At 42.3% G+C, this 25,792-nt stretch overlaps 1 protein-coding gene across 3 annotated transcripts in view; it reads left to right on the forward strand.

Moving 5' to 3' along the window:
- PCDH19 (protocadherin 19) overlaps nt 1-25,792 on the forward strand; it is a 122,503-nt gene that overhangs the window by 70,859 nt on the left and 25,852 nt on the right. For 2 of the 3 annotated variants that reach the window (XM_087941076.1, XM_087941078.1), the window contains exon 4: nt 5,978-6,150. In XM_087941076.1, coding sequence (XP_087797202.1) covers nt 5,978-6,150 — 173 coding nt within the window. The remainder of the gene's footprint in view (nt 1-5,977; nt 6,151-25,792) is intronic. The other variant, XM_087941077.1, reaches the window with a different exon arrangement.

A 25,792-nucleotide genomic window follows, 5' to 3' on the forward strand; every position in this document is an offset into this window, starting at 1 on the left:
TGCAGTAACTACCTTTTGTTGTCTTCCCCAGCTCTCCTATTAGATTGCGTCGGTCATCTGAGAGGAATTATTGTTAATGGGTTGGTGGAATTCATTCTGCTCCTTCAGAAGATCTGATTATCCTCCTGCCTAAAAAAATCCCATGCGTTTAGAGTATGACAGTTGTAAGTAGCAGATGAGAAGTAGCGTCCATTCCGACGGAAGCGTTTGCTAAATAGGATAGTTCATCATATTTAACCGTGGTGGTAGTTGCTAGTAGGGGAAAGTTGCCTCATATGTGGCATTATTTCTTGTATTCCAATAAAGATTTCTTCCAGGGAGGAAAACTATTCATGGTTTTCTCCTCTGGAGCTATCATGATAGGAAATGGACAGTGAAAATGATGTAGGCTCAGAACTGAGGGTGGTGGGGAAGTCTTTAAGCGGAGAAAAATCTAAGTATACTTTGAGAAAAATGCGCTTGGAGTGCAAAGAATTGATTTCTCTTCTTGTGGGAGTTGTGTGCTGCTAGAAGACACAGGTGAACTGAACAAATAACTCTTTATTACAGTCATAGACTGAAACATGTATTGCCTGAATCTGCAAAAGTTGAAGTAAGGCAGGTTCCCTGTTGGAGCTCAACTCTCCGAGGGTAGTTAAGTTTAAGAACAAGGAAAGGAAAAATCAAAAGTTCAGGAACAAAGCATCCAGAAATGGAAAAGATCTCGGGGAACTGGAAGTTGGGCTAAAGCCAGGAAGCAAACAGCTGTACATCTTGTTCTAGCACTGTCCAACAAACCATCTGAATTTTGATATATTGCTTCATTGGGTATGTGACACATGTTTCCTTGGGAACAGTTATTTCAACACCGAATGCCCCTAGCTCAGACTTTGATGCTGATAAGAATTCAGGATTCTGATGATGCTGATAAGAATTCAGGAATGTCTATTGCTGCAACTGTGTCCTGGCCCAAGAGAAGATCACAGAGCCTGCATGAAGTTTGCAGGGAAGAGTTAACTAACATCCGAAAATGCTAGGAGCAGTTCCTGATGATTACAGTAGAATCCTGGTGGTCTGTCATATTGCAACTCTTTTCCATGAGGATCACACCAAAAGATACTTCATGGGGTTGTGCAGCTCTGGGCTCTAGAAAGCTGGAATCTTCAGATGATTTTCCCATTTTCGAAAGAGACCTTCTATAGTTTTTTGCCTGGTTTTTAAGCCACAGCATTAGCTTCTTCGCGATTTTTCTGTACTTCTTCCCATCTCCAGAGACAGTTTGAAGGTAGGTTGATATAAGAAATGTTTCTCCTGCCCAGTTGTTCTCAACTCTAGGGATCGGTGCTTATCTCAAGTTCCTAGTCAAGGGAATCAGATGTTGTCTAAAGACACTTCTGAGGTCATGTGGCTGGCATGACTATATGTTGAAGTACAAGGAAGGCTGTTACCTTCCCACCAAAGTGATGTACTCGCATGCTTTCGAACTGCTGTGTTGACAGGAGCTGGGGCAAAGATGGAAGCTCATTCCATCACATGGTATTTGGGTCTAAAACTGCCAACCTTCTGATTTACAAGGCCAGCATTTTAACTGCTAGATCAATGCATCTTCCCTTTGGGCTGATATAAGGGGCAGATATAAGAGGATCTAGATCTCTTCTGTGGAGTAATTAAATAGTGACACGCGGGGTTTATTTTTTCCATGCAAGAGCAGCATCTAGAGAGGTTGTGTGTTATCTTTGGCATGCTAAAGGATATTGTTGATACAGCTGGGAGAGAGCATTGAATTCAAGGCACCGAAGGACTCAGTCAACAAAGTTACATAGATTCTTCTAGGTTCTTCATAAGTTTTAGGGTCCAGAATTTCTAGAGTTTGAGCTGCCAGGGAACAGAACCAGAGTGGATCTCACTTCACGCTCTGGATAACCAATTACCTGTGCTGTGCAGGGTGGATCGGTGGATCAGTGGGCCTGTGGAACAACAAGTTCCATTCAGTCTTTTAAGTACCTTTCTTTTTTCTTTTTAATGAATGAATGGATTCTTTATTAGCCAAGGAATTTGTCTTGGTGCACGTGCTCTCAGTGTACATAAAAAGAAAAGATACATTCATCAAGAATCATAAGATACAACACAATAATAGTCATAGGGTACAATAAGCAATCAAATCATACTAGGAAACAGTCCATATAAATCTTAAGGATACAAGTGACAAAGTCCTACAGTCACAAGTGGGAGGGGATGGGTGATAAGGAGTGGTGAGAAGATTAACAGTAATAGTAGTGCAGACTTTGTAAATAGTTGGACAGTGTTGAGGGAATTATTTGTTTAGCAGAGTGATGGCATTTGGGAAAAAACTGTGCTTGTGTCTAGTTGTTCTGGTGTGCAGGGCTCTATAGCGTCGTTTTTAGGGAAGGAGTTGAAACAGTTTATGTCCGGGATGTGACGGGTCTGTAAATATCTTCCTAGCCCTCTTTCTGACTCTGCAGTATACAGGTCCTCAATGGAAGGCATGATATTAGATATCAAGGGATAAAACCAAGAGAAAGAGAAAGAGAAAGGGGAAGAACATCAGCAAAGGGGGATTGCCAAAGTCTTATTCTAATGAGTGTCACAAAAATGATGTAGTCTGAAATGTCAGATATTATTCCTCTGGTATGTTTTTAATCCAGCAAACACACACACACACTTTCTGGAGAGGAGTGATTGCTGCCTTAACATTGCGGTATGGCATCTTGAAACTTTTTACTCCTTAATCTGTTTAGTCTTTTCTGAATTGATTTTTTACCAGCTTTCCATTGCGTATGCATGCCGGATAAATCTTAAATTTAAAGGGATTCAGCAAAGGTGCCATTACTTTAAAAGGTCACATTTGAAGATGTTCCAGGCTTGGTGCTAGTGTATATCTGGGTCTGCAAAACCTCTTCTCTTCTCTTCTCTTCTCTTCTCTTCTCTTCTCTTCTCTTCTCTTCTCTTCTCTTCTCTTCTCTTCTCTTCTCTTCTCTTCCCTTCCCTTCCCTTCCCTTCCCTTCTCTTCTCTTCCCTTCTCTTCTCTCCCCCTCTCCCCCCCTCCCTTCCCTTCCCTTCCCTTCTCTTCTCTTCTCTCCCCTCCCTCCCCTTCCCTTCCTTTCCTTCCTTCCTTCCCTTCCCTCCCTCCCCCTTCCCTTCCTTTCCTTCCCTTCCTTCCTTCTCTTCTCTCCCCTCTCTCCCCCTCCCCTCCCCTTCCCTTCCCTTCCCTTCTCTTCTCTCCCCTCTCCCCTCCCTCCCCCTTCCCTTCCCTTCCCTTCTCTTCTCTTCTCTTCTCTTCTCTTCTCTTCTCTTCTCTTCTCTTCTCTTCCCTTCCCTTCCCTTCCCTTCTCTTCTCTTCTCTTCTCTTCTTGCAGTTTCAGCGCCAGCAGGACATCCCAATGGTTTAGATGGAGATCTGACTTGGGCTTTGCAATGGGCTGTCTACCTGAAATCTTGCCTTTAAAGTCTGACTCCTTTCCAAGGTTCAGCTGCCATCATGGCCAATCAGACTGTTTACCAGGTGCATGCAAGCACATAATTTCTGGCTGATTGGTTGCCGCCTTATTGGAAGTAGAGTTTGCTAATTAGCAACCCTGATGGCAGCTAATTGGAACTGTAAGATTAGCAAGCCATTTCCTCTCAGTCACATGACCAGTAAGAGATTTGACTTTGATCTAACTTGGAGAACTCCGATAAGCACCTTAGAATTCTTTATTTGCTGTGCGCTGGGGGTGCAGTTGTGGGGTTGCGTTTGCACAAGACAAAAGGTGAAGTTCTTTTTTGAGTTGAACTCAAAGCTTGATGACTTCCTTCACATAGACACCCATGTGGCTTTCCGGTTAACAATGGAAATAGTTTCCTATAGTTTTCTTATGGGATGAATTTTTTTTTAAATTTCTTTAGAAAGGTCTATTTACAGTATATAGCAGCTGCCTGCAACTCTTTAGAGCAGCTACATCTTTCTCCAGGATCAAGCACTTGCATTGATGCCAAACAACTTAGAGCCGAGCGACTCAGTGTTTAGCACGGAAGTTCCCTTAAGCACTGAAATTATTATTGTTGCTATTATCAAATGATTATCATTTTTTTTAAAAAATTAAGGAATAACATGGTACTAAGAAGAAGCGAAAAGAATCGTGGTTTCGAATTCAGATTCCAGTTAGGAACCTAGAAATTATTCTTGTTACTTTTATTGTTTGTTTGCGGCTCATAGTGCCTTGGTAGGTGGGTGCCCCTATAAATGTATGAAAGAAAGAAAGAAAGAAAGAAAGAAAGAAAGAAAGAAAGGAAGGAAGGAAGGAAGGAAGGAAGGAAGGAAGAAAGGAAGGACAGCATCCCTCTGAGCAAAAATTTGAACCAGCTGAATTTCAGCTGAATTTAAACCAAATGTGTCAGGCATCTCAGGCGATTGCCCTGGAATTGCCCTGTTCCCAGGGGAATGCAGTCAATCTGGAGACATTCTTGCAACTTAGGTGACCAGCAGTAAAGCTTCTGCTTGAGACTATTCATGAGTGATCCTGGTTTTGTGTGCCTGACACCTAGTCTCAGAATTCTATACTTAAGTAAACCTCATAGAGTGTTCTGACCCAACCTTGTTCCAAGAGAGCAAACACAAAGGCAGCAGCCTCCACCTTTTAAGGTTTCGTCTATGAATTCTGTTTCTTCACAGATAAAAGGCTGCTTCCAGCTAATTAGCTCTGACAAGAAAGAGCCTTGCCAAGTTTTTTCAAGGCTGCCCCAAAGCCACAGATAAGAAAATAGTTACAAGAGATTGCAAATACTAATTACAATGTCCACGAGGCTGAGTTTCAGAGCGTCTTTGCTTTCTGCAAAGAATGCTTCCTCAAACCTGGCTTTTATCCTCTTGAGGGAGGAGCAGCCTTACTCCTGAGTCGCCCATGCTGTTGTAGCTGCTCTTTCCTGTGCACAGGCTCCTCAGGAACCTCCTCATCGCTGCTGCAGCCCCCACAATCACTGAAGGCAGCAGTCCACTCTCTGATGGTCCTGGCCCCTTATTTGAGTCCTCGCGTTCCTCAGCCGTCCGCACCTGCTGCCAGCTAACCACAACATAGAGCTTATTCGACATCAGTTGTACTCATGGGGATCTTCTCTTTGGGTGAATGGCATGAATGTAGGCTTCTCTTTGTGTGACAATGTTGATAGGATGGCTTCCTGTTGTGCTTGGTCTTTTCTAATTGCTTCCCACTTTCTGGGAAAGGTCACCGAGGGGTTTTGCTCCCTCCCTCCAATAAGTCTGCAATCAGTGGTATGTTTCAAACTAGTTTACCACTGGTTCAGTGGGCGTGGCTTGGTGAGCGCACTTTATACGAGTGCACACACTTTGCGCGTGCGTGAGCCAAACACGCACTTTGTGCAACCGCATTGGCTTTCTGATTCCCTTCCTGCAATCCTGCACTCTCGCTGTTGCTTTAGCAGCTGCCACACGGCAATCTGCTGTGCCACGCAAAGCCGCTGTGCTTCAAAAGCAGGGAAAATAAAGGTTAGTATGGGAGCCCAGCCGGGCGGGTGGGCCCAACAGCAGCTCAGAGAGAGCTGGTTCGATCTCGTCTGATCTTTGGCTCTGCCAGTACACCAGAACCGGGCCAAACCGGTAGAATACCACCACTGCCTGTGATGTTTCTTTGGTTCTCCTTGATCTAAACACATTACTGGTCCTCACTCTGTTCCACAAGCAGGTATGTCTCAGAACAATCTGTTTTTTTTTTTTACTTAAAAACCTTCTGGGTCTCTCTCTCCAGTTCCAATCACCTCACTGTACACGGCACAAGAAGATCAGTGAGCAGAGTGTGGCTAACGTGTTCTGTGGTCTCTTGCAACAGCCTGTTTCCTCTCAGGGGGAAGCTCGAAGCATTGCAAAACCTGCCCCAGGCTTTGGAACCCTTCTGGAGAGAAATCGGGGAGGAAAAGGTGTGATTGCATTTCTCCGATTCGGCTCTGCAGAGCAAAAAAAATAACTCACCTTTCTTCCACCCAGCAGCTCGACCTTCAAAGATTTGGAGGGGAACAGCTTGAAGGACAGCGGGCACGAAGAGAGTGATCAGACGGATAGCGAACATGATGCTCAGCGGGGCCTGTACTGTGACACAGCTGTTAATGATGTTTTGAATACCAGTGTCACCTCCATGGGGTCTCAGGTGCCTGAACAAGGTAAGTTGCCTCCATTTTGCAAATGCTGGGCATTGTTGTAGTACAGGGGTGTCAAACTCAAGGACCAGAGGCCAGATCTGGTCTGCGGGGTGCTTAGATCTGGCCCGCAGAGCTGCCCTGGAAACAGCGAAGGACCAGCCTTGTGGTGGCCCTGCCAGTGAAAATAGGATCCGGGTGGACCACAGATGGCTTACCCGAGCTCTGTTTTAGCTGGCAGAGGGCTGCTGGAGGCTGTCGTGGCTGAAAATGGAGCTCAGGAGCCTGTTTTTGCTGGCAAAGTGCTTGGGCCTCCACAGGCGACCCTGACATGAGTGATGTCAAGCTGGCCATGCCCATCCTGGGCCCCCAAGGTCAAACATAACCCTGATATGGCCCTCAATGAAATCGACTTTGACACCCCTGGTATAGTAGAACCTGCTAGTCCAAAAGAACACGGTCCAGTTGGTGAGTTATTATGTCATCTTCCATCCGATGCTGCTTTCTTAGAATGTTTATGAACATCTCAACAGCTTGAGAAGGAAGGACCAGCTTTGAATGTTAACAAAAGCAGCAATATCCATGGGAAGGAAGGGAAGGGTATGTGAGAACAATTCATTTCAAGTCACTACAGCAAACAAGAATGTCAAGGGCAGAGAGGGCAGATGGTGGCCTAAGGAGATTGGGAGGCCATTGTTATGGTTCTCCAGCAGCCTGTGCAGATGGTAGTGGAATCAGACAGTGGGGAAGAACAAGGACCAGTCCTGGAGTCTGGGGAGGACTCAGACTGCAGAGATGCAGCCAGGGCCATCTGGGAGTGGAGTATAAAGGACAGGCCAAGATGATGAAACCTTTGCAGGAAGCAAAGTCGTTCATTCGGTTCAGATTCATTCTTGAAGTTCTTTGTACTGCAGTTGGTTTTTGTTCTAGTTCATTTGACACTTCTGTTACTGGCAGCACTTCACAGGAAAGAAAGGTGGGTGCTTATCTCAAGGATTGTTTGAGATTCATTACCGGCTGGGAGGAAAATAATTCCTAGCATTGCAATAAACTAGACTTGTTTTTAAAATAAGCGTGTGCATAATTACAGTCTTGGAAGCCTTGGTCACAACAGCCATCCTAGTAACGGAGACAATGAGTTGGTCAAAACTGAAAAGCTATCAGAGTTCGGGGAAGCAACGGCTCTTCAAATGTCACCTTTAAAGTCACCTGCCCTGCATTTAGCTTCAAATTCCAGTCTAACGTTTCTGACCTGTCATTCAAGATCAGTGCACCCCAAACACTGTGCACGACCATTTTATGCCTCAGGAAACGGAAAGCTTCTAAAGTCAACCTTTTCCACAGAGGAAATTATGGGAAGTATTGAAATCGCCTTTCTTTTTATTTTGCTTTTTATTCACAATGTAAGTAAGTAAGTAAGAAAGAAAGAAAGAAAGAAAGAAAGAAAGAAAGAAAGAAAGAAAGAAAGAAAGAAAGAAAAGAAACCGGTACTTTATAACAAACATGACAGTGGTTTGCATAGTGACTCCTGAGTTTGTAAAAACATTGATTACTACAAGGCAAAGATTAGATGCCTCCTGCCTGTGTTTCTTGGCAGTGCAGAAAATGGGGCAGGTGTAACTGTTGATCATATTCTGATAAGAGCTCCTTCATACCTGGATGATATTTCTCCAAGCTCTTTCATCTCCTTTCTCTTAGAAGGCCTATTTTTCCTCCAAGCAGCTTAGGTCAGAATGAAGTCCCTCAAACATTTTGGGTGAGCTGCACCAGGTTCATACTGCTAGCATTCATTTTAAAATAGGAGGGGTCCCACAAAATGGCAGCTTTGTTGCTTCTTACTCAGGCATGATGTCTTGAAAGCCACGGATGTGCTGCTTGATCCATGATGTTGCTCTAACTGGCTGTAAGTGTTGTGGCCTGCCAGCAGCCAGCAGAGCTGGTGGCAGACTCGGACAGTGAGAAGGTTGGGGAAGAACATGGGCCAGTCCTGGAGTCTGGGAAAGGCTCTGACAAGTGCTCTGCATCGGAGGCAGAGATGGGGCCAGGGCCGTCATCAGCTTCCTTTGGAGTCAGAGATCAGTGGGGTGGAAGAACAGCTGGAGCCTGTTTCCAGGGTATGTGTGCGCAGAGCTGCCAGAAGAAGGGAACAGCTAAGGAACAAGGGGCGACTTGGGAGTAAAGCCATTGGTGGATGGTGAATGGCTCCTCCCATAGGGAATAAAAGAGGAGCGAAAGGGGAGTGGGATTTTGCAGGAGACAACTAGTTCATTTGGGTGAAGATCTGTTCCTTCATGCTTGCCTAGTATTGTCTGCTACAGTGAGGCCCCTGAAAGATATCAGCCTGGCAACTCTCCAAGTCTGATAGAGTTGAATTATAGAGCTGTCTATAATTGTGAAATATCTTGAAAGACTATTGGCCGGGACTTTGCTGGAGAGGAATTCAGTGTAAACTAAATAAAAAGGGTTAATCGGGATGAGAAGTTGACTTCGTGCTGTTGGAAAAGCCTAGGTCAGAACAGTAATTTATTTTCCTGTCTTGGAATTGAAGTCCTAGATGGCCAATTTTCACTTGTTGTACATTCCCCCTTTGCTATTCCAGGTGATTTGAAAACTTCAGGTTTTTTTCCCTTGGCGGTTACAACTTTAGATCCCTGAGCACCCAGTTATGTAAATATGCATTGAGTGATGTTGTGGAAATTGTACTCTGGTTTCTCAGGCATACATACATTGGAATACGTGTGTCACACATGCAGGTGTGGGCCTGTAAATATTTCAAACGTTGAAGTACGGCTTCAAATATGTTCAAAAGTTTGTGTATTGCTGGCTGCTCCTTTCCTTCAGCTGGATTCTATCTGATGGTTGAAAAAAATGGGGAAAGCGATCTCTTTTATTTATGCGGTTTATCTCTCTATTTAGGAGGTTTAATTCCTGCCTTAAGCTTTCCAGGTTGGTCTATTACGCAGGTATACTTGTGAATTGGCTGAGACAATCTACTAATTGAGTTACCACAGCTAGAGTCAAAATGGGGCTAATGAGAAGGAAGAGAGACATTGGTGTGTTCAGGGAAAATTGTCAGAATCTCAAGACATCCTCGTGGAAGGAGGCAAAAGAACACAAAAATTCTGTTCAGAGAAAACTGATCGAGGAATGGGAGAAAAAAAAGCAAAGCTGGATGGAATAATTTCAACTGTTCCTTGCTTTCTTTTATGGCACATTCTCCAACGTAAACATTTATCTGTTGACTGTAAAAGTTTACTGCCCATTTCCCAGAGGAAGCAATGGACAAAATTAGCAATATTTAAAGCAATCAAAACAAAATAAACTGTAATTGGAAGTTTTAGTAAGAACAGCAGTAAGGGTCTGACAAATAAAACATCTTGAGGCTGTTAATTTTTTTTTTTGCCAAATGTCTGTTTAAAGAGCCTTGTTTCTGCATGCTGTCTAAGATTGCATAACGTTGGAGTCAATATGTTGGATGAGTTGTTCAAGGTGGAAAGAAATACAGTTCTGAAAGAGAAATGCAGAAATGCTCTAATTTTTAGGGTTGTTTTCTTGGATAGTGATGGCATTTTAGATTTTCTTTTTCTAAAGGAAAAAAACAAAACAAATGAAACCAGTGTCAGCTTGGAAGCAAAACTGAAATCTCCTTCCCCCTCCCTCTCCCTCTCCCTCCCTCCCTCTCTCCCTCCCTCTCCCTCCCTCTGTCTCCTCCCCTCTCGTTTATTCATCTATTATCTATCTTCCCACTTTTATCCATCATTCTCTCTTCTCTAGGAATTCAGCAAATGTGAATGTATAGAGCAGTGGTTCCCAACCTTTTTTTTCGCCCCGTACCCCTAAAGAAATTTCACTCGAACCTCGCACCCCCTGAAATTTAGACTTTAGGAACTACTGAACGTGTTAAATATATGGTAGGATTGAATCTTTTCAGCTATGTATGTGACGGCCACTAAATAACAATACTTAACTCTAAAATGAAAACAAAGTTAATCCATTGCATAATAAATAAAAATGCCAACATACAGCCAATATCCTATTATTTACCTGGACTTTTCTCACACCCCCTGGGATATCATCTCGCACCCCCAGGGGGTGCGAGCACCCCAGGTTGGGAACCCCTGGTATAGAGGAAACTAGAGAAATAAATTCCATGCATAACTTCAAAATGTGAGGCATTTGCTAAAAGTCTGAAGAGCAATTTACTGAAAGTTAAGAGGGTTTCCCTCCAGCACAGATTGTAAATTCTTTACCTTTCACAATAATATTTCAACCTTAACAAAACTCTTGTGCTCTTATACATCAAAAGGAGAGAAACAACAACATTTGTGTCAGGGAGATATTTAAGATTGGCTTCTACGTTTTTCCTTCAAGTGCCCTCCAAGCAAGATTTTTTTTAAAAAAGCCTCCAGGTCTTTGTATGTATTAATCACTTATCCTTGTGAAGAACAGCCTTAACAAGTGTGTGAGAGGACTTTTTCTCTCTCTCTCTAAATACCTGTGAGGGGACCATTATCTCGCTGTCATTTTTCTGCAAAGAGTTGCATAAAGAGCTCTTGTTCAATAAAATTAGTGCAGTTTGAGCTTGTGCAGTTTCTATCAGAGACCCAAGATTGATCGCAAAGTTCAAAGGACTGATTTTTAGGCTAAAGGTGTGTATCTCACTGCCTCTGTGAATTCAAACACTTCTGGGACGGTTTCAAAGCACGATGGTTTTGCCCTTTAACCACTCAAAATGGGGCATGTGCACTTTTGTACACCACCAACCAAATGGGAGAATAAGGCAGGTTTCAGGTTCATTTAAAGAAAGGGATTCAATAATCTTTTGCTGTCATATTAAGATGTTCCAGTTAGGAGAAGGTAGGTTGGAGTTGTGAACCTCTCTGAGCTTTGCACACATCTTACTCACCTGAAATTGAACAGATATGGTACCTATATGAGAACCTGCATAGCAGTTAAAGCATCAATTCCAGTCCTGCTTTAAGGGTGAAACCAGCTGGGTAAATCTGAGCCAGCCTGTCTCTCTCAGCTGTAGGAAGAAGTCAAGGGCAAGTCACTTGTGAAAATGAAGCTAAGAAAACTGCATGGACTTGTCCAAGGTGAAGTCGAGAGTGGATTTGAGATAGATAGATAAGATAAATAGATAGATGTTGATAGATAGATGATACATAGATATAGATGGATGGATGATTGATAGATGATAGATAGGTAGGTAGATAGATGATAGATAGAGCTACATAGATAGAGATGGATGGAGGAATGATAGATATAGATGGTTGGATGGATGGATGATAGATAGATGATTGATGGATACAGATAGATATAATAGATGGATGGATGATAGATAGATGATAGATAGATAGATAGATAGATAGATAGATAGATAGATAGATAGATAGATAGATAGATAGATAAAGATGGCTGACTGGATGGATGATAGAGAGATAGATGTAGATGGATGGATGATAGATGATAGATAGATAGAGACAGACAGACAGACTTCAGATCATTCACACCCAAGCACACACACACACACACACACACACACTTAACACACTGATGAATAACTACCATTTAATTTTGGATAAGGTTCTACAAAGGAGAGACATCTCATGTACAGATGTGAAGCTGATCTGGCTGAGACATCAAGTCACCCAAATCAGTGGGTTGATTTGACTGATCTGGCTGGCTGGCTGGGCAGGTGTCCGTCCCTGTTCCATGAATGTTGCTTGCAGACTCAATGGAAGAGGAAAACCATCCTTGTCGGGAGCATGTATAGCTTTTTGTTACCCTTGATGGAGACACTCTTCTGCTAGAATAGCAATAGCCATAGCACTTAGACGTATATATCGTGTGTATGTGGAGTAGAACCTCCAAACAAGCCTTCAGAATCTCATGTAACATGAAGATGCATTCATGGGCTTTCTATGCAGAAGAGAAGGTGCTTTTTTTAAAAAAAAAATATTGTAGCTTCCTAAGAGGAGTGATAAAATAATATACAGAGAATTGTCTTGAATTTGTGACTTGTCTCAGATTGTCTCGAATTTGTAGGAACAACCGATCACTTGGTTCCTGTATGGATGGGTTGAATTGCTTTCTAAATTGTAATCATTATTTCTGAATTGGCACCTTCACATGGATACCAAAAGCTGTCTTCTTGGGGGGTTGTTTTGTTTTTTGGAGAGGATGCAATGGCTCATTTGGGATAATTTTATTTACATGTTGCTTGTTCATAGCTAGCTTTTCTATTTTGAATTGTCAAGGAGATGCTAATAGCCATTTAGATCATTTTCTATCCATTTTTTTGGTAATTATAATAGACCTTGACTAACAAGGAGCATTGGTCACAGCCTTGGAAATAAAGGGCAACTTTCCTTCACTAGTGAAGTGGTAAAATACTTTTCTTTTAAGCAGAAAAAAAATATCCTCAGAGTTTTCAGTTCTGGGTATATTCAAAAAAGTGATTCTATTTAACCCCACCGAACCTTCCAGATGGGAGTTCACTGAGGTGATTTTTGGAGTTCCTGTCCATCATCCGTGCTTAATGGGACACCGGTGGCATTCTCTCCAATAATGTATTTGGTGGATAGTCATCTTATGGGCAGAGATGAAAAGATTAAACATTTATAGATTAAACATTTATAGCGCTCTGAAAGTTTAAATCCTTTTCCAGACCCACAATCCTTGCTGAAATAGCTTAGTGGCTTCAGCGGTGAAGAAAAAAAGATCTTGGAAGATATTTTATCTTTCAAAAAAGATTTTGGAAGATAAAAGTATATGGGCAAGAATGATTGGGAGGGGCATTTTGCTGGATAATGTGGAGGAAGTAGTCATTTTTAAACAGGTCTACCTGATTGGCAGTGTTCATTAATTAAATAATTACATACATGCACACCGAGAGCTTCTGCACCAGAGATAAATTCTTGTGTGTCTAATCATACTTGGCCAATAATTCAGTTCAGTTCAGTTCAGTTCAGTTCTATGCTATGCTATGCTATGCTATGCTATGCTATGCTATGCTATGCTATGCTATGCTATGCTATCCTATCCTATCCTATCCTATCCTATCCCATCCATCCTATCCTATCCTATCCTATCCTATCCTACCCTACCCTACCCTACCCTACCTTACCCTACCCTATCCTATTCTCTGCTTCTTATTCTATTCTGTTCTGTTTTGTTCTGTTCTGTTCTATTTCTATTTCTGTTCTGTTCTGCTTCTATGCTTCCATCCCATCCCATCCCATCCCATCCTATCCCATCCCATCTCATCCCACTACACTACACTACAATGTACTACATTCTATTACATGTGGTGACGGTGAATGGGTAGAATTTAGGATGCCTGGGATGGAGATGAAAGTGGAAATCAACATGCTTCCAGGTGGCACCTCTTCTTCCTCCTTTTTCTATCTCTTTCCCCCACTCCCCCAGAGTAAGTTCACCCTTTGCTGCCATTTTTGTGTGTGAACAAATATTTTGTTATGTGGCAAAGATATCTGCAAAGTGAGATTGCTGATATAGAGGCCCTTTTAAGAGAGGTTGCTACTGTTAGTCTTTCACCTAGTAGTGTATAGAGGAAGTGCCAAATGCCTTAATGCATTCAGTGCAAATGTTATGTAAATTATGGGGAGGTGTGAATAAGATATGCAAATCTACCAGAGTTCTGCAGGACCTGCTAACTTTTTCACAAATATTTGGCTGGTGATCCCCCGTTGCTCTAATCTCTCCTGTTAACTTTCATAGATGCAGATTTAGTAAGGTGACTTTCTGAGACTTTCTATAAAGGGGTTTGTGGAATGATGGTGGGGATGGAACTTTAGTAGTCATTTTATTAAAAATGACAGTTGCGGTGATACAAGCTAAAATCAACAGAAGGCTAAACATATAAAATAGAAGGTGCAGAAAAAAGAACGCACAACAGAAAAGAATCAAAAATGAAAATATAATAAAGAAAAAAAGAAATATAATAAAAACCAATTTCTTCTTCATCTCAACAAGCATAGACAATTTTAGTAACTTATCACCTTCTCTTAAAATACAACAATATTATCTCTTCTTCCTGTTCGCATCATTCATAAATGGTGTGTAAGGTCTCCTGCTTGGGTAGGGGGTCGCACTAGATCAGGGATCGCCAACCTTTTGGACCTCAGGGACCACCAAACTCATAATTTTAGATCCCAGGGACCACTATCCGGTTCTGTGGGTGTGGCTGACAGGGTTTTAAATGCGGGGTAAGGTGGGGCAGAAAGTTGGGAAGAAAAGAAAGACAAGTTGCCCCAAAGGTGCTTTTACAAAAAGGCAACTGGTCTTTGTTTTTCCTTGAAGAAGACATTGCACTACTTGTCCAAGAGGCACAGAAGAACAGTTTTCATCCAAGAATTGAAGAAGCTTCTCAGATGAGAAACAAAACGCCCAATTCTTCCAATTGTTGAAAGAATTAAAATGTCCAATTCCTCCTCCTCCTCCTCCTCCTCCTCCCCCCAACCCCATGAAAATGAAGTCCAGTTGCCTTTTGAAAAAACACCTTTGGGACAACCATGACCTGGAGGCGGAATCTCCATATACATCAATAAGTTATCTTCTACTCCCTCTTCCCTCTTTGGGGAGGATCTCTTTCAAAACAGAGCTATATTATGAAGTTTATAAATAGGGAAGGTAGTATAAAACGCAGTGAGCATGAGGAAACTTCTTGACTTCTGCCTCTAATCTCATTTAGCTGTCAGAATTGTGCCCAGGCCTTCTTAACTTTTTGTGGGTCTTCCAGATTGATTAGAATAATTTCATCAGCCAGATGAATTGCTTTTAATTGCTGTAATATGCACCCAATTTGGAATTCATTACTGCACTGAATTGTTTTCCTTTCCTTAATTGATATCAAATGGAATATATACCGGAACCCACACACATACGCGAATTTCTTTTGGCAGTGGGAGCCGAAGGGCACCTGCCGACAAGTTAATAATCTTTTTATTTCCAAAGGTCAAAAATATACTCCCACTTCAAATGTAACCCACATCTTAATTTATCAGCTCTTCCATTGTTCTGAACTTTTGTGAGGCTGGGTCAGTTTGGGGGAAAAACAAGGCTCAACGGAAGTCTGACAGGTTTAAGATCTTGCAGTCTGTTACAAGTGTGTAATTAAAAATATATCAATAGGGCTATAAAGAATTATGCGTCTTAAACTATTACAGGTAGCCCTCAACTTATGAGCACAATTGAGCCCAAAATTGTGGCTCAAGATTGGACTCAGCCTTCCATCCTTCCAAGGTCAGTAAAATGAGGACCCAGATTGTTTTGGGGCAAATGCTAACTTTGTAAACCGCTTAGAGAGGGCTGTAAAAGCATTGTGAAGCGGTATATAATTCTAAGTGCTTCCTTCCTTCCTTCCTTCCTTCCTTCCTTCCTTCCTTCCTTCCTTCCTTCCTTCCTTCCTTCCTTCCTTCCTTCCTTTCTTCCTTCCTTCCTTGTGGTCAGAATGCAGTATTGCACGATAATTCTGCCCACTGCCAGCAGTTTGGTCCTGACTGGCTCAAGGTTGACTCAGCCTTCCATCCTCATGAGGTCGGTAAAATGAGGACCCAGATTTTGGGGGGGGGCAAGAGGCTGACTCTGTAAACTGCTTAGAGAGGGCTGTAAAGCACTGTGAAGTAATATATAAGTCTAAGTGCTATTGCCCTTCCTTCCTTCCTTCCTTCCTTCCTTCCTTCCTTCCTTCCTTCCTTCCTTCCCTCCCTCCCAGTGGTTAGAATGCAGTATTGCAAGTTAATTCTGCCCACTGCCAACAGTTCGATCCTGACTGGCTCAAGGTTGACTCAGTCTTCAGTCTATTCCCGTTCAGCATTTCAAGGTTGGGCTTATGAAAGCGAGCTGGATTCCAATAGGCTCAAATATGATAGTTTTTTTTCTCGGCCTGCCAAGCCACTAGGGAAGCTGTCTGTCTGGAATAGCTTCTGACATTGCAAAGCTGTGCGGCGCCATGCTCCATAAATGGTGGCATGGACCAGATGCTCAGAGCATAATTGAAAATTCCATTTTATCAGAATAGCATTTGCTGTCAGAAAGTTTTATCTTTACTTCTACAAAGAGGTTGATTAGATCCCTCAGGGGCCGAATTAGCATCTCCGAGGCTGGATATCCTCTTTTGCAATTCATGGAGTTATTCCTCCTTTGGTTTCACTCGCATCAAATGCATTAAAAAAAAAATTGCAGAAAACGGTGTATGCCAATGTCCCCCTTGCAAGCTTGCCTGTTCCTCAAGCGGTGATATTTCATTTCAGTTCGGTACAAAAGAGATTGAGGAAGGGAAAATGTAATGCATCTTCCATAGTCTTTTGTGGCTGAGCTTTCAGCTCAGCAAGTCAAACCAGTTGAGAAATGCTCATTTGTAGCATATTTCTAGCATATGCAAGTAGATCAGCTTCATTCATGTTAGATTGTTTGAAGTATATTAATTGAATAGGGAGGAATGGCAGCATGAAGAAATACATAGGAAGAAAAAACCAAAGAAGCTAAGACTATGGTATCCACCCATCCATCTATCATGTATCTATCATGTATCTATCTATCTATCTATCTATCTATCTATCTATCTATCTATCTATCTATCTATCTATCTATCTATCTATCTATCTCTTATCTCCATGTCTGTTTGTCACGTCTCTCTCTTTGTCTCTGTCTCTTTGTCTCTATCTGTTTCTGTCTCTCTTTCTCTGTCTCTCTTTATCTCTGTCTCTCTGTCTCTGTCTCTCTCTGTCTTTCCATCCCTTTCTGTCTGTGTCTCTTTGTCTCTGTCTCTCTCTGTCTGTCTCTCTGTTTCTGTCTCTCTTTATCTCTCTCTCTTTGTCTCTCTCTCTGTCTGTATGGGTGTCTGTCTGTCTGACTCTCTCTCTCTCTCTCTCTCTCTCTCCCTCTCTCTCTCTCTCTCTCTCTTTCTCTCTCTCTTTGAAGTCCAGCAACTGTATGTGACAGGGTTGCCAACCACATCCTCTATTAATGGATCTATACTATACCACATCTTATTTGACTGTGATTTATTCACACAAATACACTCAACCCAAACGAAACCCAAACCTACGTCAGCATAGCAATGTTTAAACTTGGTCAGTGGCTGGATACTTGGGCTGAGATTTAACACGAGGGGCCAAAAAAATAAGACCCGAGCTCTGCAGATTGAAATATAAAATATGCACACACACCCCCCGGAGCTTAAGCCGTGCACCACAACACACATACACAGGGATCTTGACAGCCAAGTTACACAATAAGCAGCTTATCATATACCATAAGTAGCTTATTGTTTTGCCTTGAAGAAAAATAAGACCCAAATTGCAACTATTCCCAACAGAAAATTGCGAAGGGTGGGGAAGGGAAAGATTAAAGCTGTGTCTGAACAAACCTCTTGTAGACCAAAGGCTTGAAGCCTAACCAAGTAAAATCCATCCTGCTCTTTGATTCTGAACACCACACAAGTCCCCAACCTATGACCACAACCCAGCCCAAAATTTATGTCGTTAACTGAGACATTTGTCAAGTGAACGTTGCCCTATTTTAGAACCTTTCTTGCCACCGTTATTAAGGGAATCCCTGAAGTTTGTTCAGTTAGTGACTCGGTCGTTAAGTGAATCTGGCTTCCCCATTGTCAGAAGGTCTGCAAAAGGGGTCCGCGTGACCCCCTGCCGGAACACTGCAACCGTCATAAACACAAGTCGGTTGCCAAGCGTCTGAATTCTGATCCACATGTCTTCAGGGACCTATGCTCGGAAACGTCTGTTGTAAGCATGAAAAACGGTCGCAAGTCACTTTTTTCAATGTCATGATTTTTCAATGGTCACTAAATGAACCGTTGTACGTTGAGGACTTCCTGTATTGAAGCTTATTAAATATTACAGAAATTGAGAACCTTGTCCGCGGTTTGCTTCTCTCTGGATTCATACCTTGTTGCAGTAAAGATGATGGCTTCTCCATCTCTTTAAAGGCCACTGAGTTAAGAGTGAGGAAAACGAAAATTGTGCATGTGGCCTTTTCTGGTTGGAAGATGGTTTTCTGTGTATGTATGTATGTATGTATGTATGTATGCATGTTATTCAGCTTTGTTCAGGTATTTTCCCACGTCATTATAGTTGTGCTTTTAAAGTTGGAGCAACGTTTTGGCAGAATCTCATCTGCCATCATCAGGCTTCTGTATTGTGTTCATCCGTGAGTCAGACTTTTACAGTTGTTAAATATATATTTCTCCTGTTTCTCTCTCTCTCTCTATTTCTCCTGTTTCTCTCCGTGTTTAAAAATAAGAGGCTGTGTGCATCTCAGCTCTGTGGCAGTGTGGAAAATAATTTTAGAAAACACAGGTATCAAGGGAACCGAAGCTAATTAGAAAGAAAATGCTGGCTTTCGTTTAAGGATCTCACCTTTTATGTTCTTGTTTTTGTTAACACCTGCAGAGTTCCTCTATCATTTAAGTATCATTGGAGGGACAAGCACTTAGGGACAGGGGTGGGATCCAAATAATTTAACAACCGGTTCTCTACCCTAATGATTTCTTTCAACAACCAGTTCACCAAACTGCTCAGCAAGTTAACAACCGGTTGCCCCGAACTGGTGCGAACTGGCTGAATCCCACCACTGCTTACGGATGGATAGTGAGGGAGGAGTGAAAATGTAACAGAGGGCATCGCCTGATTTTAAGCAAAGAGAACACGGGAAAAAGAAAAAAAAAGGCTTCCTTGCTTTCGCTTGCCGTGGAAAACGTCCCAAGGATGATTTCAATTGAAAGAAATGTGTTGGGGCTTTGAACGCTCTCACAGATGTGTAACCTGTGTAGATAGTATATAAATTTAAGTGCTATAGCTATTGCCCTTCCTTTCCTCCCTCCCTCCCTCCCTCCCTCCCTCCTTCCTTCCTTCCTTCCTTCCTTCCTTCCTTCCTTCCTTCCTTCCTTCCTTCCTTCCTTCCTTCCTTCCTTCCTTCCTTCCCAGTGGTTAGAATGAAGCATTGCAGGCTAATTCTGCCACTGCCAGCAGTTCAATCTTGACCGGCTCAAGGTTGATTCAGGCTTCCATCCTTCCGAGGTCAGTAAAATGAGGACCCAGATTGTTGGGAGCAAGAGGCTGACTCTATAAACTGCTTAGAGACGGGCTGTAAAGCACTGTGAAGTGATATATAAGTCTAAGCGCGATTGCTATTTTTGAATCTTTGATGTTCCAATGCACTTCCCACTGACGTTCTCGTGATGTTACATTTCTGGTTGGGAAGCTGCTGAGAATAATCCTGTTCTGTCTGAGATTCAAGAAACTATCCTTGAGCTGCTTGTTTAGAAGAATTTTGGCCTGTTAAATATCGGAGGTGTTTCTTCCCTTTCCTCCTCCTCCTCCTCCTCCTCCTCCTCCTCAACTGGACACTGCATCTAGATAGATATCCATTTCATATTTTAGCAGTGGGGTAGGTGTGCAAATCAAAAAGAGACCTTCTGCTCAAAGAGCACAGGAGCAAATTCCTGATCTGAAACCACGATCCGTCTACATGGCTAATGAGCCTGAACCACCAGAGGTGGCCCGGGGAAGCATGCTTTACAAACTAACAGTCTCTTGTTAACCTTTTTGGTGTTTGTGTGTGTGTGTGTGAGAGAGAGAGAGAGAGGGAGAGAGTTGCTAATTAAATCCGAAACGGGAACTACATTGTGTGGATTTCAAAGCGGAAATAGCAATTTTCATACAGACTACGATTTACCTTTGTGCGTATCGCGTTTGGTTCACTGGTGGTGGGGCCGATTAATGTGGCAGTCTAGCAGCATTGAAAACAGCACAGGGAAGAAAAAAAAAGAAACACACATACACACATATAACTGAAATGAATGAATGAATGAATGAATATATCTATATCTATACACACACACACACATACATACATACAAACAAACACACACACACACACTCTCTTTGCTGTCTCCTTCTTGTTCACATAGCAAATACTGTTTCAGCTTTCAAACAGCCCTCACCTCTCTCACACACTGACAGGACGCTAGCCAGATGAATACAGATGGATGCTGGTAGGCAGAGGCAGAATTGTTATCCCCTTATTTTCCTCTCCCCCAAAAAACTAAGGCCGACCACATAGTTTCGTAGTGAAGCAAAGATATCGAGCTAGCATAGAACATAGAATAGAACAGAATAGAATAACTTTATTGTGACTTTGAATGCACGCTAATTGGCGTACATTAAAAATGAATTTTTGTTACATAAACCTCTTAAAAAAATTCACCACTTCCAATTTTACACTAGATAAATGTGATAAACGAATAAACAAAATGAGAAACAAGGAAAAGGGAGGATGGACGACAGAAGCGGAAGCAGTGCAGATTCCCCATGGCCTCTACTATACTATACTATACTATAACTATGTATCCGTGATGGCGGATCGATGCTCCTGCCGGCATGCAAGAGGTCTCCTGGAAGAGTCCCACTGCGCATGTGTGTGCCCCCCACCAGCCAGCTGATTGTTGGGCATCTGCCACGCATGCATTGGGGGAGATGTACACGCGGGAGACGCACACACATGCGCAGAGGCATGCGGCATGTGTGTGTGTGTGTGATTTGCGCTGCGGTACAGGGGGGGTGTCACGCGTGCACACGCTTAGGGAGCAGGGGGAATCACGCGTGCATTGCACCATGGGTGCACGCACAGTTTTGGCACGCAACGTGGAAACGGTTCGCCATCCCTGATGTATACAACCTGAACGTAATTTATAAGCGGTTCCAATCTGGGAGAATCTGGCTTGAAAGTGTTGCGTTTGCAGGGCTGCAAAGCAAAGAAAGAAAGACCCCCCAAATAAAGTTCCAATTAAATTGGTTAGGATAGCTTAATAGCAGGGGTGGCTTGCTTAACCCAAGCTGTGCATTAAAGCATGAGGAATGTGCTCGCTTGGAAAGCTGTGAATTGTACGAAAGGGTTGATTATGCGGTTAAATAGGAAATTGTGTATTCGCCATAGCAACCTGCATCCGTCTCGCTGCTTCTCTGAAACCCCAGACCTTACATTAAAGAAACAGTCACGGTAAACACAAGGTGGTCTGTAGGTTTGTGTGCACTGGAATGCCAGTTATGTTAATATTAATTGGGGGAAAATAGTTGAAGTCAATTGGAGTTTGTTTTCCAACCTATCTTAAAGATGAATCTTCTTTTTGTTTATCGAGTAACCAAATGACTCAGACTGTTGTTGTGGGGTAGAGCATCGGAAATGTTGTCACCAGGTAGCATTCTTGACCCCCTGCTTCATATTCTTTTAATTAAAATAAATAGCACGTGGAGATGTTTGCAATTGCTGTCTTTTGGGATTTAGTTTTTAAATTTCTCTACTGCGATCTTTGCATTTCTTGAAAGCCAATTCATGGAAGAGCTGAGTCGCACCCTGAGGGTGGCTTGATCATCGGCCAAGATCAACCAGATCGGGCCACTGACTGAGACAAATGCCTGGTATCTAAATTGTGTTGGGGAAGATTTCTTTGTCTGTCTGAATGTTTGCTTGTCTGTCTGCCTGTCTGTCATCTTTTGATGACCCCATAATCACTTGTGGGGTGGAGTCTGGACAGCTGAATGGAGCTGAGTATTTTCTGGCCGGATGCCCTTCCTGTTGCCAATGTGGAGTTATATTCAGCAGATTATCTATCTATCTATCTATCTATCTATCTATCTATCTATCTATCTATCTATCTATCTATCATCTATATAAATGTTTTAAAGAGAACACAAATATAGAATAAAGAAAACAGAAAAAAAAGACAAATGTTTAGGGAAAAAAAGAACAAAGAGAAAAAGAAAGAACCTTCCAATTCCTTTTGCAGCGAGTGCAAGGATGATCACAAAGTTATCTCTTATTCTATGATTACATTAGCTAGGAAAGTTTTAAAATTGATTATTGCTTTGAAACCTCTGTATTACAGAATCTATAAATATGTCAGGAAAATCATTTTGAATCTTCAGTAGAGGTGGGTCCAAATCACCTCCTCCCAGGTTGATGGTAGACTAGGGTCTCCTTTAACCATTTAACTTTGGCTTTCACTACCACTATTTACTTTTTGAGCAAGGAGTGATTGTCCGTCCTTCCTTCCTTCCTTCCTTCCTTCCTTCCTTCCTTCCTTCCTTCCTTCCTTCCTTCCTTCCTTCCTTAAAATGTTACACTGTTGCTTGTAACTCCTTCCTTCCTTCTTCCTTCCTGAAAATGTTGCAGTATTGTTTGTGTCTCCTTCCTTCCTTCCTTCCTTCCTTCCTTCCTTCCTTAAAATGTTACACTATTGCTTGTAACTCCTTTCTTCCTTCCTTCCTCCTTCCTGAAAATGTTGCAGTATTGTTTGTGTCTTTCTCCTTCCTTCCTTCCTTCCTTCCTTCCTTCCTTCCTTCCTTCCTTCCTTCCTTCCTTCCTCCCTCCCTCCCTCCCTTCCTTCCTCCCTCCCTCCCTCCCTTCCTCCCGCCTTCCTGCCTTCCTTTCCAATGTTGCACTCTTGCTTGGGTCTGTTTTCTTCTGTGTGACAGCTGCAGTGGAAGCTTCATTTCGTAATAAATAAGCTCAGTCTCATTCCCGTCTCCTTGATTTGCATATTGTAACATATTGTGGGCTTTGAATCTTCTGTCTGAATGTCGTAGATGTACTCTTTCTTCACGATTTGTCTAATCCTCTTTTTAGCGCCAATTCTTCATAGTACAATAAATGCATCTTATTTGTAGGCATTTGCTTACTGGAGGGGCGGCGGCAATTGTGGCTATTTTATCTGTCGTGGTTGAGTTTTTTTTTTTTTTTTTTTTGGTGCTGCTTCAGCCTTTCCTGTTAAATTTGTACCACTTTGGATTCTTCCCTTTTTTTTTCTTATGAAATTTTTTTTATTGTTATGATTGCATGCAAAAGTGGGAGAGTTGAAATTAAAAAGGTCTTTGAGTAGACAAAGGTTAAGCACCTTAGTCTAAGACTCCAGTATTTGAGGGGCTGCCACAAAGAAGAGAGGTGGGGTCAACTTATTTTCCAAAGCACCAGAAGGCAGGACAAGAAACAAGGGATGGAAACTAATCAAAGAGAGAAGCAAGCTGGAATTCAAGAGTAACTTCCTAACGGTGAGGACAATTAACCAGGGGAATGACTCGCCTTCAGAAATTGTGGGTGCTCCATCACTGGTTTTTAAGAAGAGACTGGACAGCCACTAGTCTGAAATGGTATAGGGTCTGCTGCTCGAGCAAGGGGGTTCGACTAGAAGATCTCTGGGGTCCCTTCCACTTTTATTCTGACAGACTGACCTCTCTCTGTTTAGCAGCTGGCGTGCAAATTGGGGCCCCCTCATCCTGCTGGTGTTCCGCGTAATTCAACGGAAAGGTTGAGCCCAACCATCCCCAGGTGGTTTTAATCGAAAAATCCTTCAAAACTCTTTCTAGTGTGTGCGGAGTCCACCCTGCTTCTGTAGTGATGGATAGTGTGGAAGTTGAAGACTGGAAAAAAAAGTTTAGGAGAAAATGATAAATAGCCACCCTCAATCTTTGCTGCTGTTTGTGAAGGTGGATCTGTGGAAGGATATTAGAAAATCAGAAGGTGTCTTCCCTAACCTTCACAGAGATATGTTGTTGTTGTTAGTTGTGAAGTCATGTCCGACCTATCGCGACCCCATGGACAACGTTCCTCCAGGCCTTTCTGTCCTCTACCATCTTCTGGAGTCCATTTAAGCTCACGGCAACTGCTTCAGTGACTCCATCCAGCCACCTCCTTCTCTGCCATCCCCTTCTTCTTCTCTTGCCCTCCATCTTCCCCAGCATTAGGCTTTTCTCCAGGGAGTCCTTCCTTCTCATGAGGTGACCAAAGTATTGGAGTTTCATCTTCAGGATCTGGCCTTCACAGAGATATATTGGTTCAAATGGGAAATAATTCAGCTGCTAGAATTCTTCTAACCTCATGCCATGCACCTCAGTCTGCTTCGTTAAAGACAACTCTGAAAATACTTGATATCCATACCAGTATCTGAGAGGCTATCACAGAGAGGAGGGGGCAAGCTATTTTCCAAAGCACCTGAAGTCCAGACAAGGAATAATGGATGGAAACTGAACAAGGAAAGATTCAACCTGGAAATAAGGAGAAATTTTCTGACAGTGAGAACAATCAACCCATGGAACATGGAACATGGGCTTCATCACTTGAGACTTTCAAGAAGAGATTGGACTTCCATTTGTCAGAAATGGTGTAGGGCAAGGGTCTTCAAACTTGACAGCTTTAAGACTTGTGGATTTCAACTCCCAGTATTCCTCCTCCAGTCATGTTAGCTCAGGAATTCTAGGAGTTGAAGTCCACAAGTCTTAAACTTGCCAAGTTTGAAGACCCTTGGTGTAGGGTCTCCTGCTTGGCTGGGGAGGTTGGACTAGAAGACCTCTCAGATCCCTTCTAACTCTGTTATCCTATTATCAGTTGTGCTTGGGAGAAAAATCACTTTTGGTTTTTGGCCGTGCCACAAAGCTTGACAGAAAGCTTGCACCCTTTCAATCGGGGCAGAGTTAGTTTTGATTGGAAGGGCATGTAGGGTTATTATAATTAGATGGTTCAACAAATTATAGTTAAAGCAACTTGGGATGTAGTGCATTGGATGAACTCGACTGTTGTAAAAATGTGGTTTTTCAGCAGAGACGCTTGAGTTTTAATTGACCCAACTTGTAATTTTTAATGTACAGAAGGGAGTAAAGGGGAAATGTGTGGCCAGAAACTGACCAGATGAAACACTAAAGTCAAGATAGTGGCTATGCTGATGTGATCAAATCTGTTTTGGATGTGCATTACTCATAAAATCCCTCTCTTTCTCTCTTCCAAATGTACGGAGTTGCAGTTTTAATCCAAATTTATATTGTTTGCATTACTCTGCATCCATGCCATTAGCAAAATTAGAAGCCTGGCTGGAAATGGCTTTGACCAGATTTAGAATAGAAGAGAATATAATGGAATGGAATGGAGAATAGAATGGATTGGAGAATAGAATAGAATAGAATAGAATAGAATAGAATAGAATAGAATAGAATAAGGAATAAGGAATAAGGAATAAGGAATAAGGAACAGAACAGAATGACAGAGTTGGAAGGGACCTTGGAGGTCTTCTAGTCCAACCTCCTGCTCAGTCAGGAAACCCTAAAACACTTCAGACAATTGGTTATCTAATATCTTAAAAACTTCCAGTGTTGGAGCATTCGCAACTTCTGGAGACAAGTTGTTCCACTGACTAATTGTTCTCACTGTCAGGTATATAACAGTTTATGGGTGCTAGAAGAAGTGGGGGGGAGAAAGCAAATTTTGGAGTGGATTTTCTACTGTTTATGGTTTACTAGTTTTCCCTCTTTTCCACCCTAACATAGTTGCCGAGATTAATCATCTGACTAGTGTTTCTTTTGCATCGAATAAGTTATGATTTCTACACCAGTAATTCTTTCCCATCAGTGGGCCACAGGATAACAGTAACTTGCTGGTGTTCCTCTCATCCTCCTACTTATGACTATAACCTTGTTGCTTGTATCTTTACGATTTATATTGTTTTATTTAGTTTCCTAGTATAATTTCATTGCTTATTTAGTATCCTATGCCTATCGCTATGTGTTGTGTCTTATAATTCTTGATGAATGTATTTTTAATGTACCCTGAGAGCATATAAACCAAAGACAAATTC

This window comes from Pseudonaja textilis, chromosome 12 (assembly GCF_049901715.1).
Source record: "Pseudonaja textilis isolate UNSWEBS1 chromosome 12, rPseTex1.2, whole genome shotgun sequence".
In the NCBI taxonomy this organism is placed as follows: Eukaryota; Metazoa; Chordata; class Lepidosauria; order Squamata; family Elapidae; genus Pseudonaja; species Pseudonaja textilis.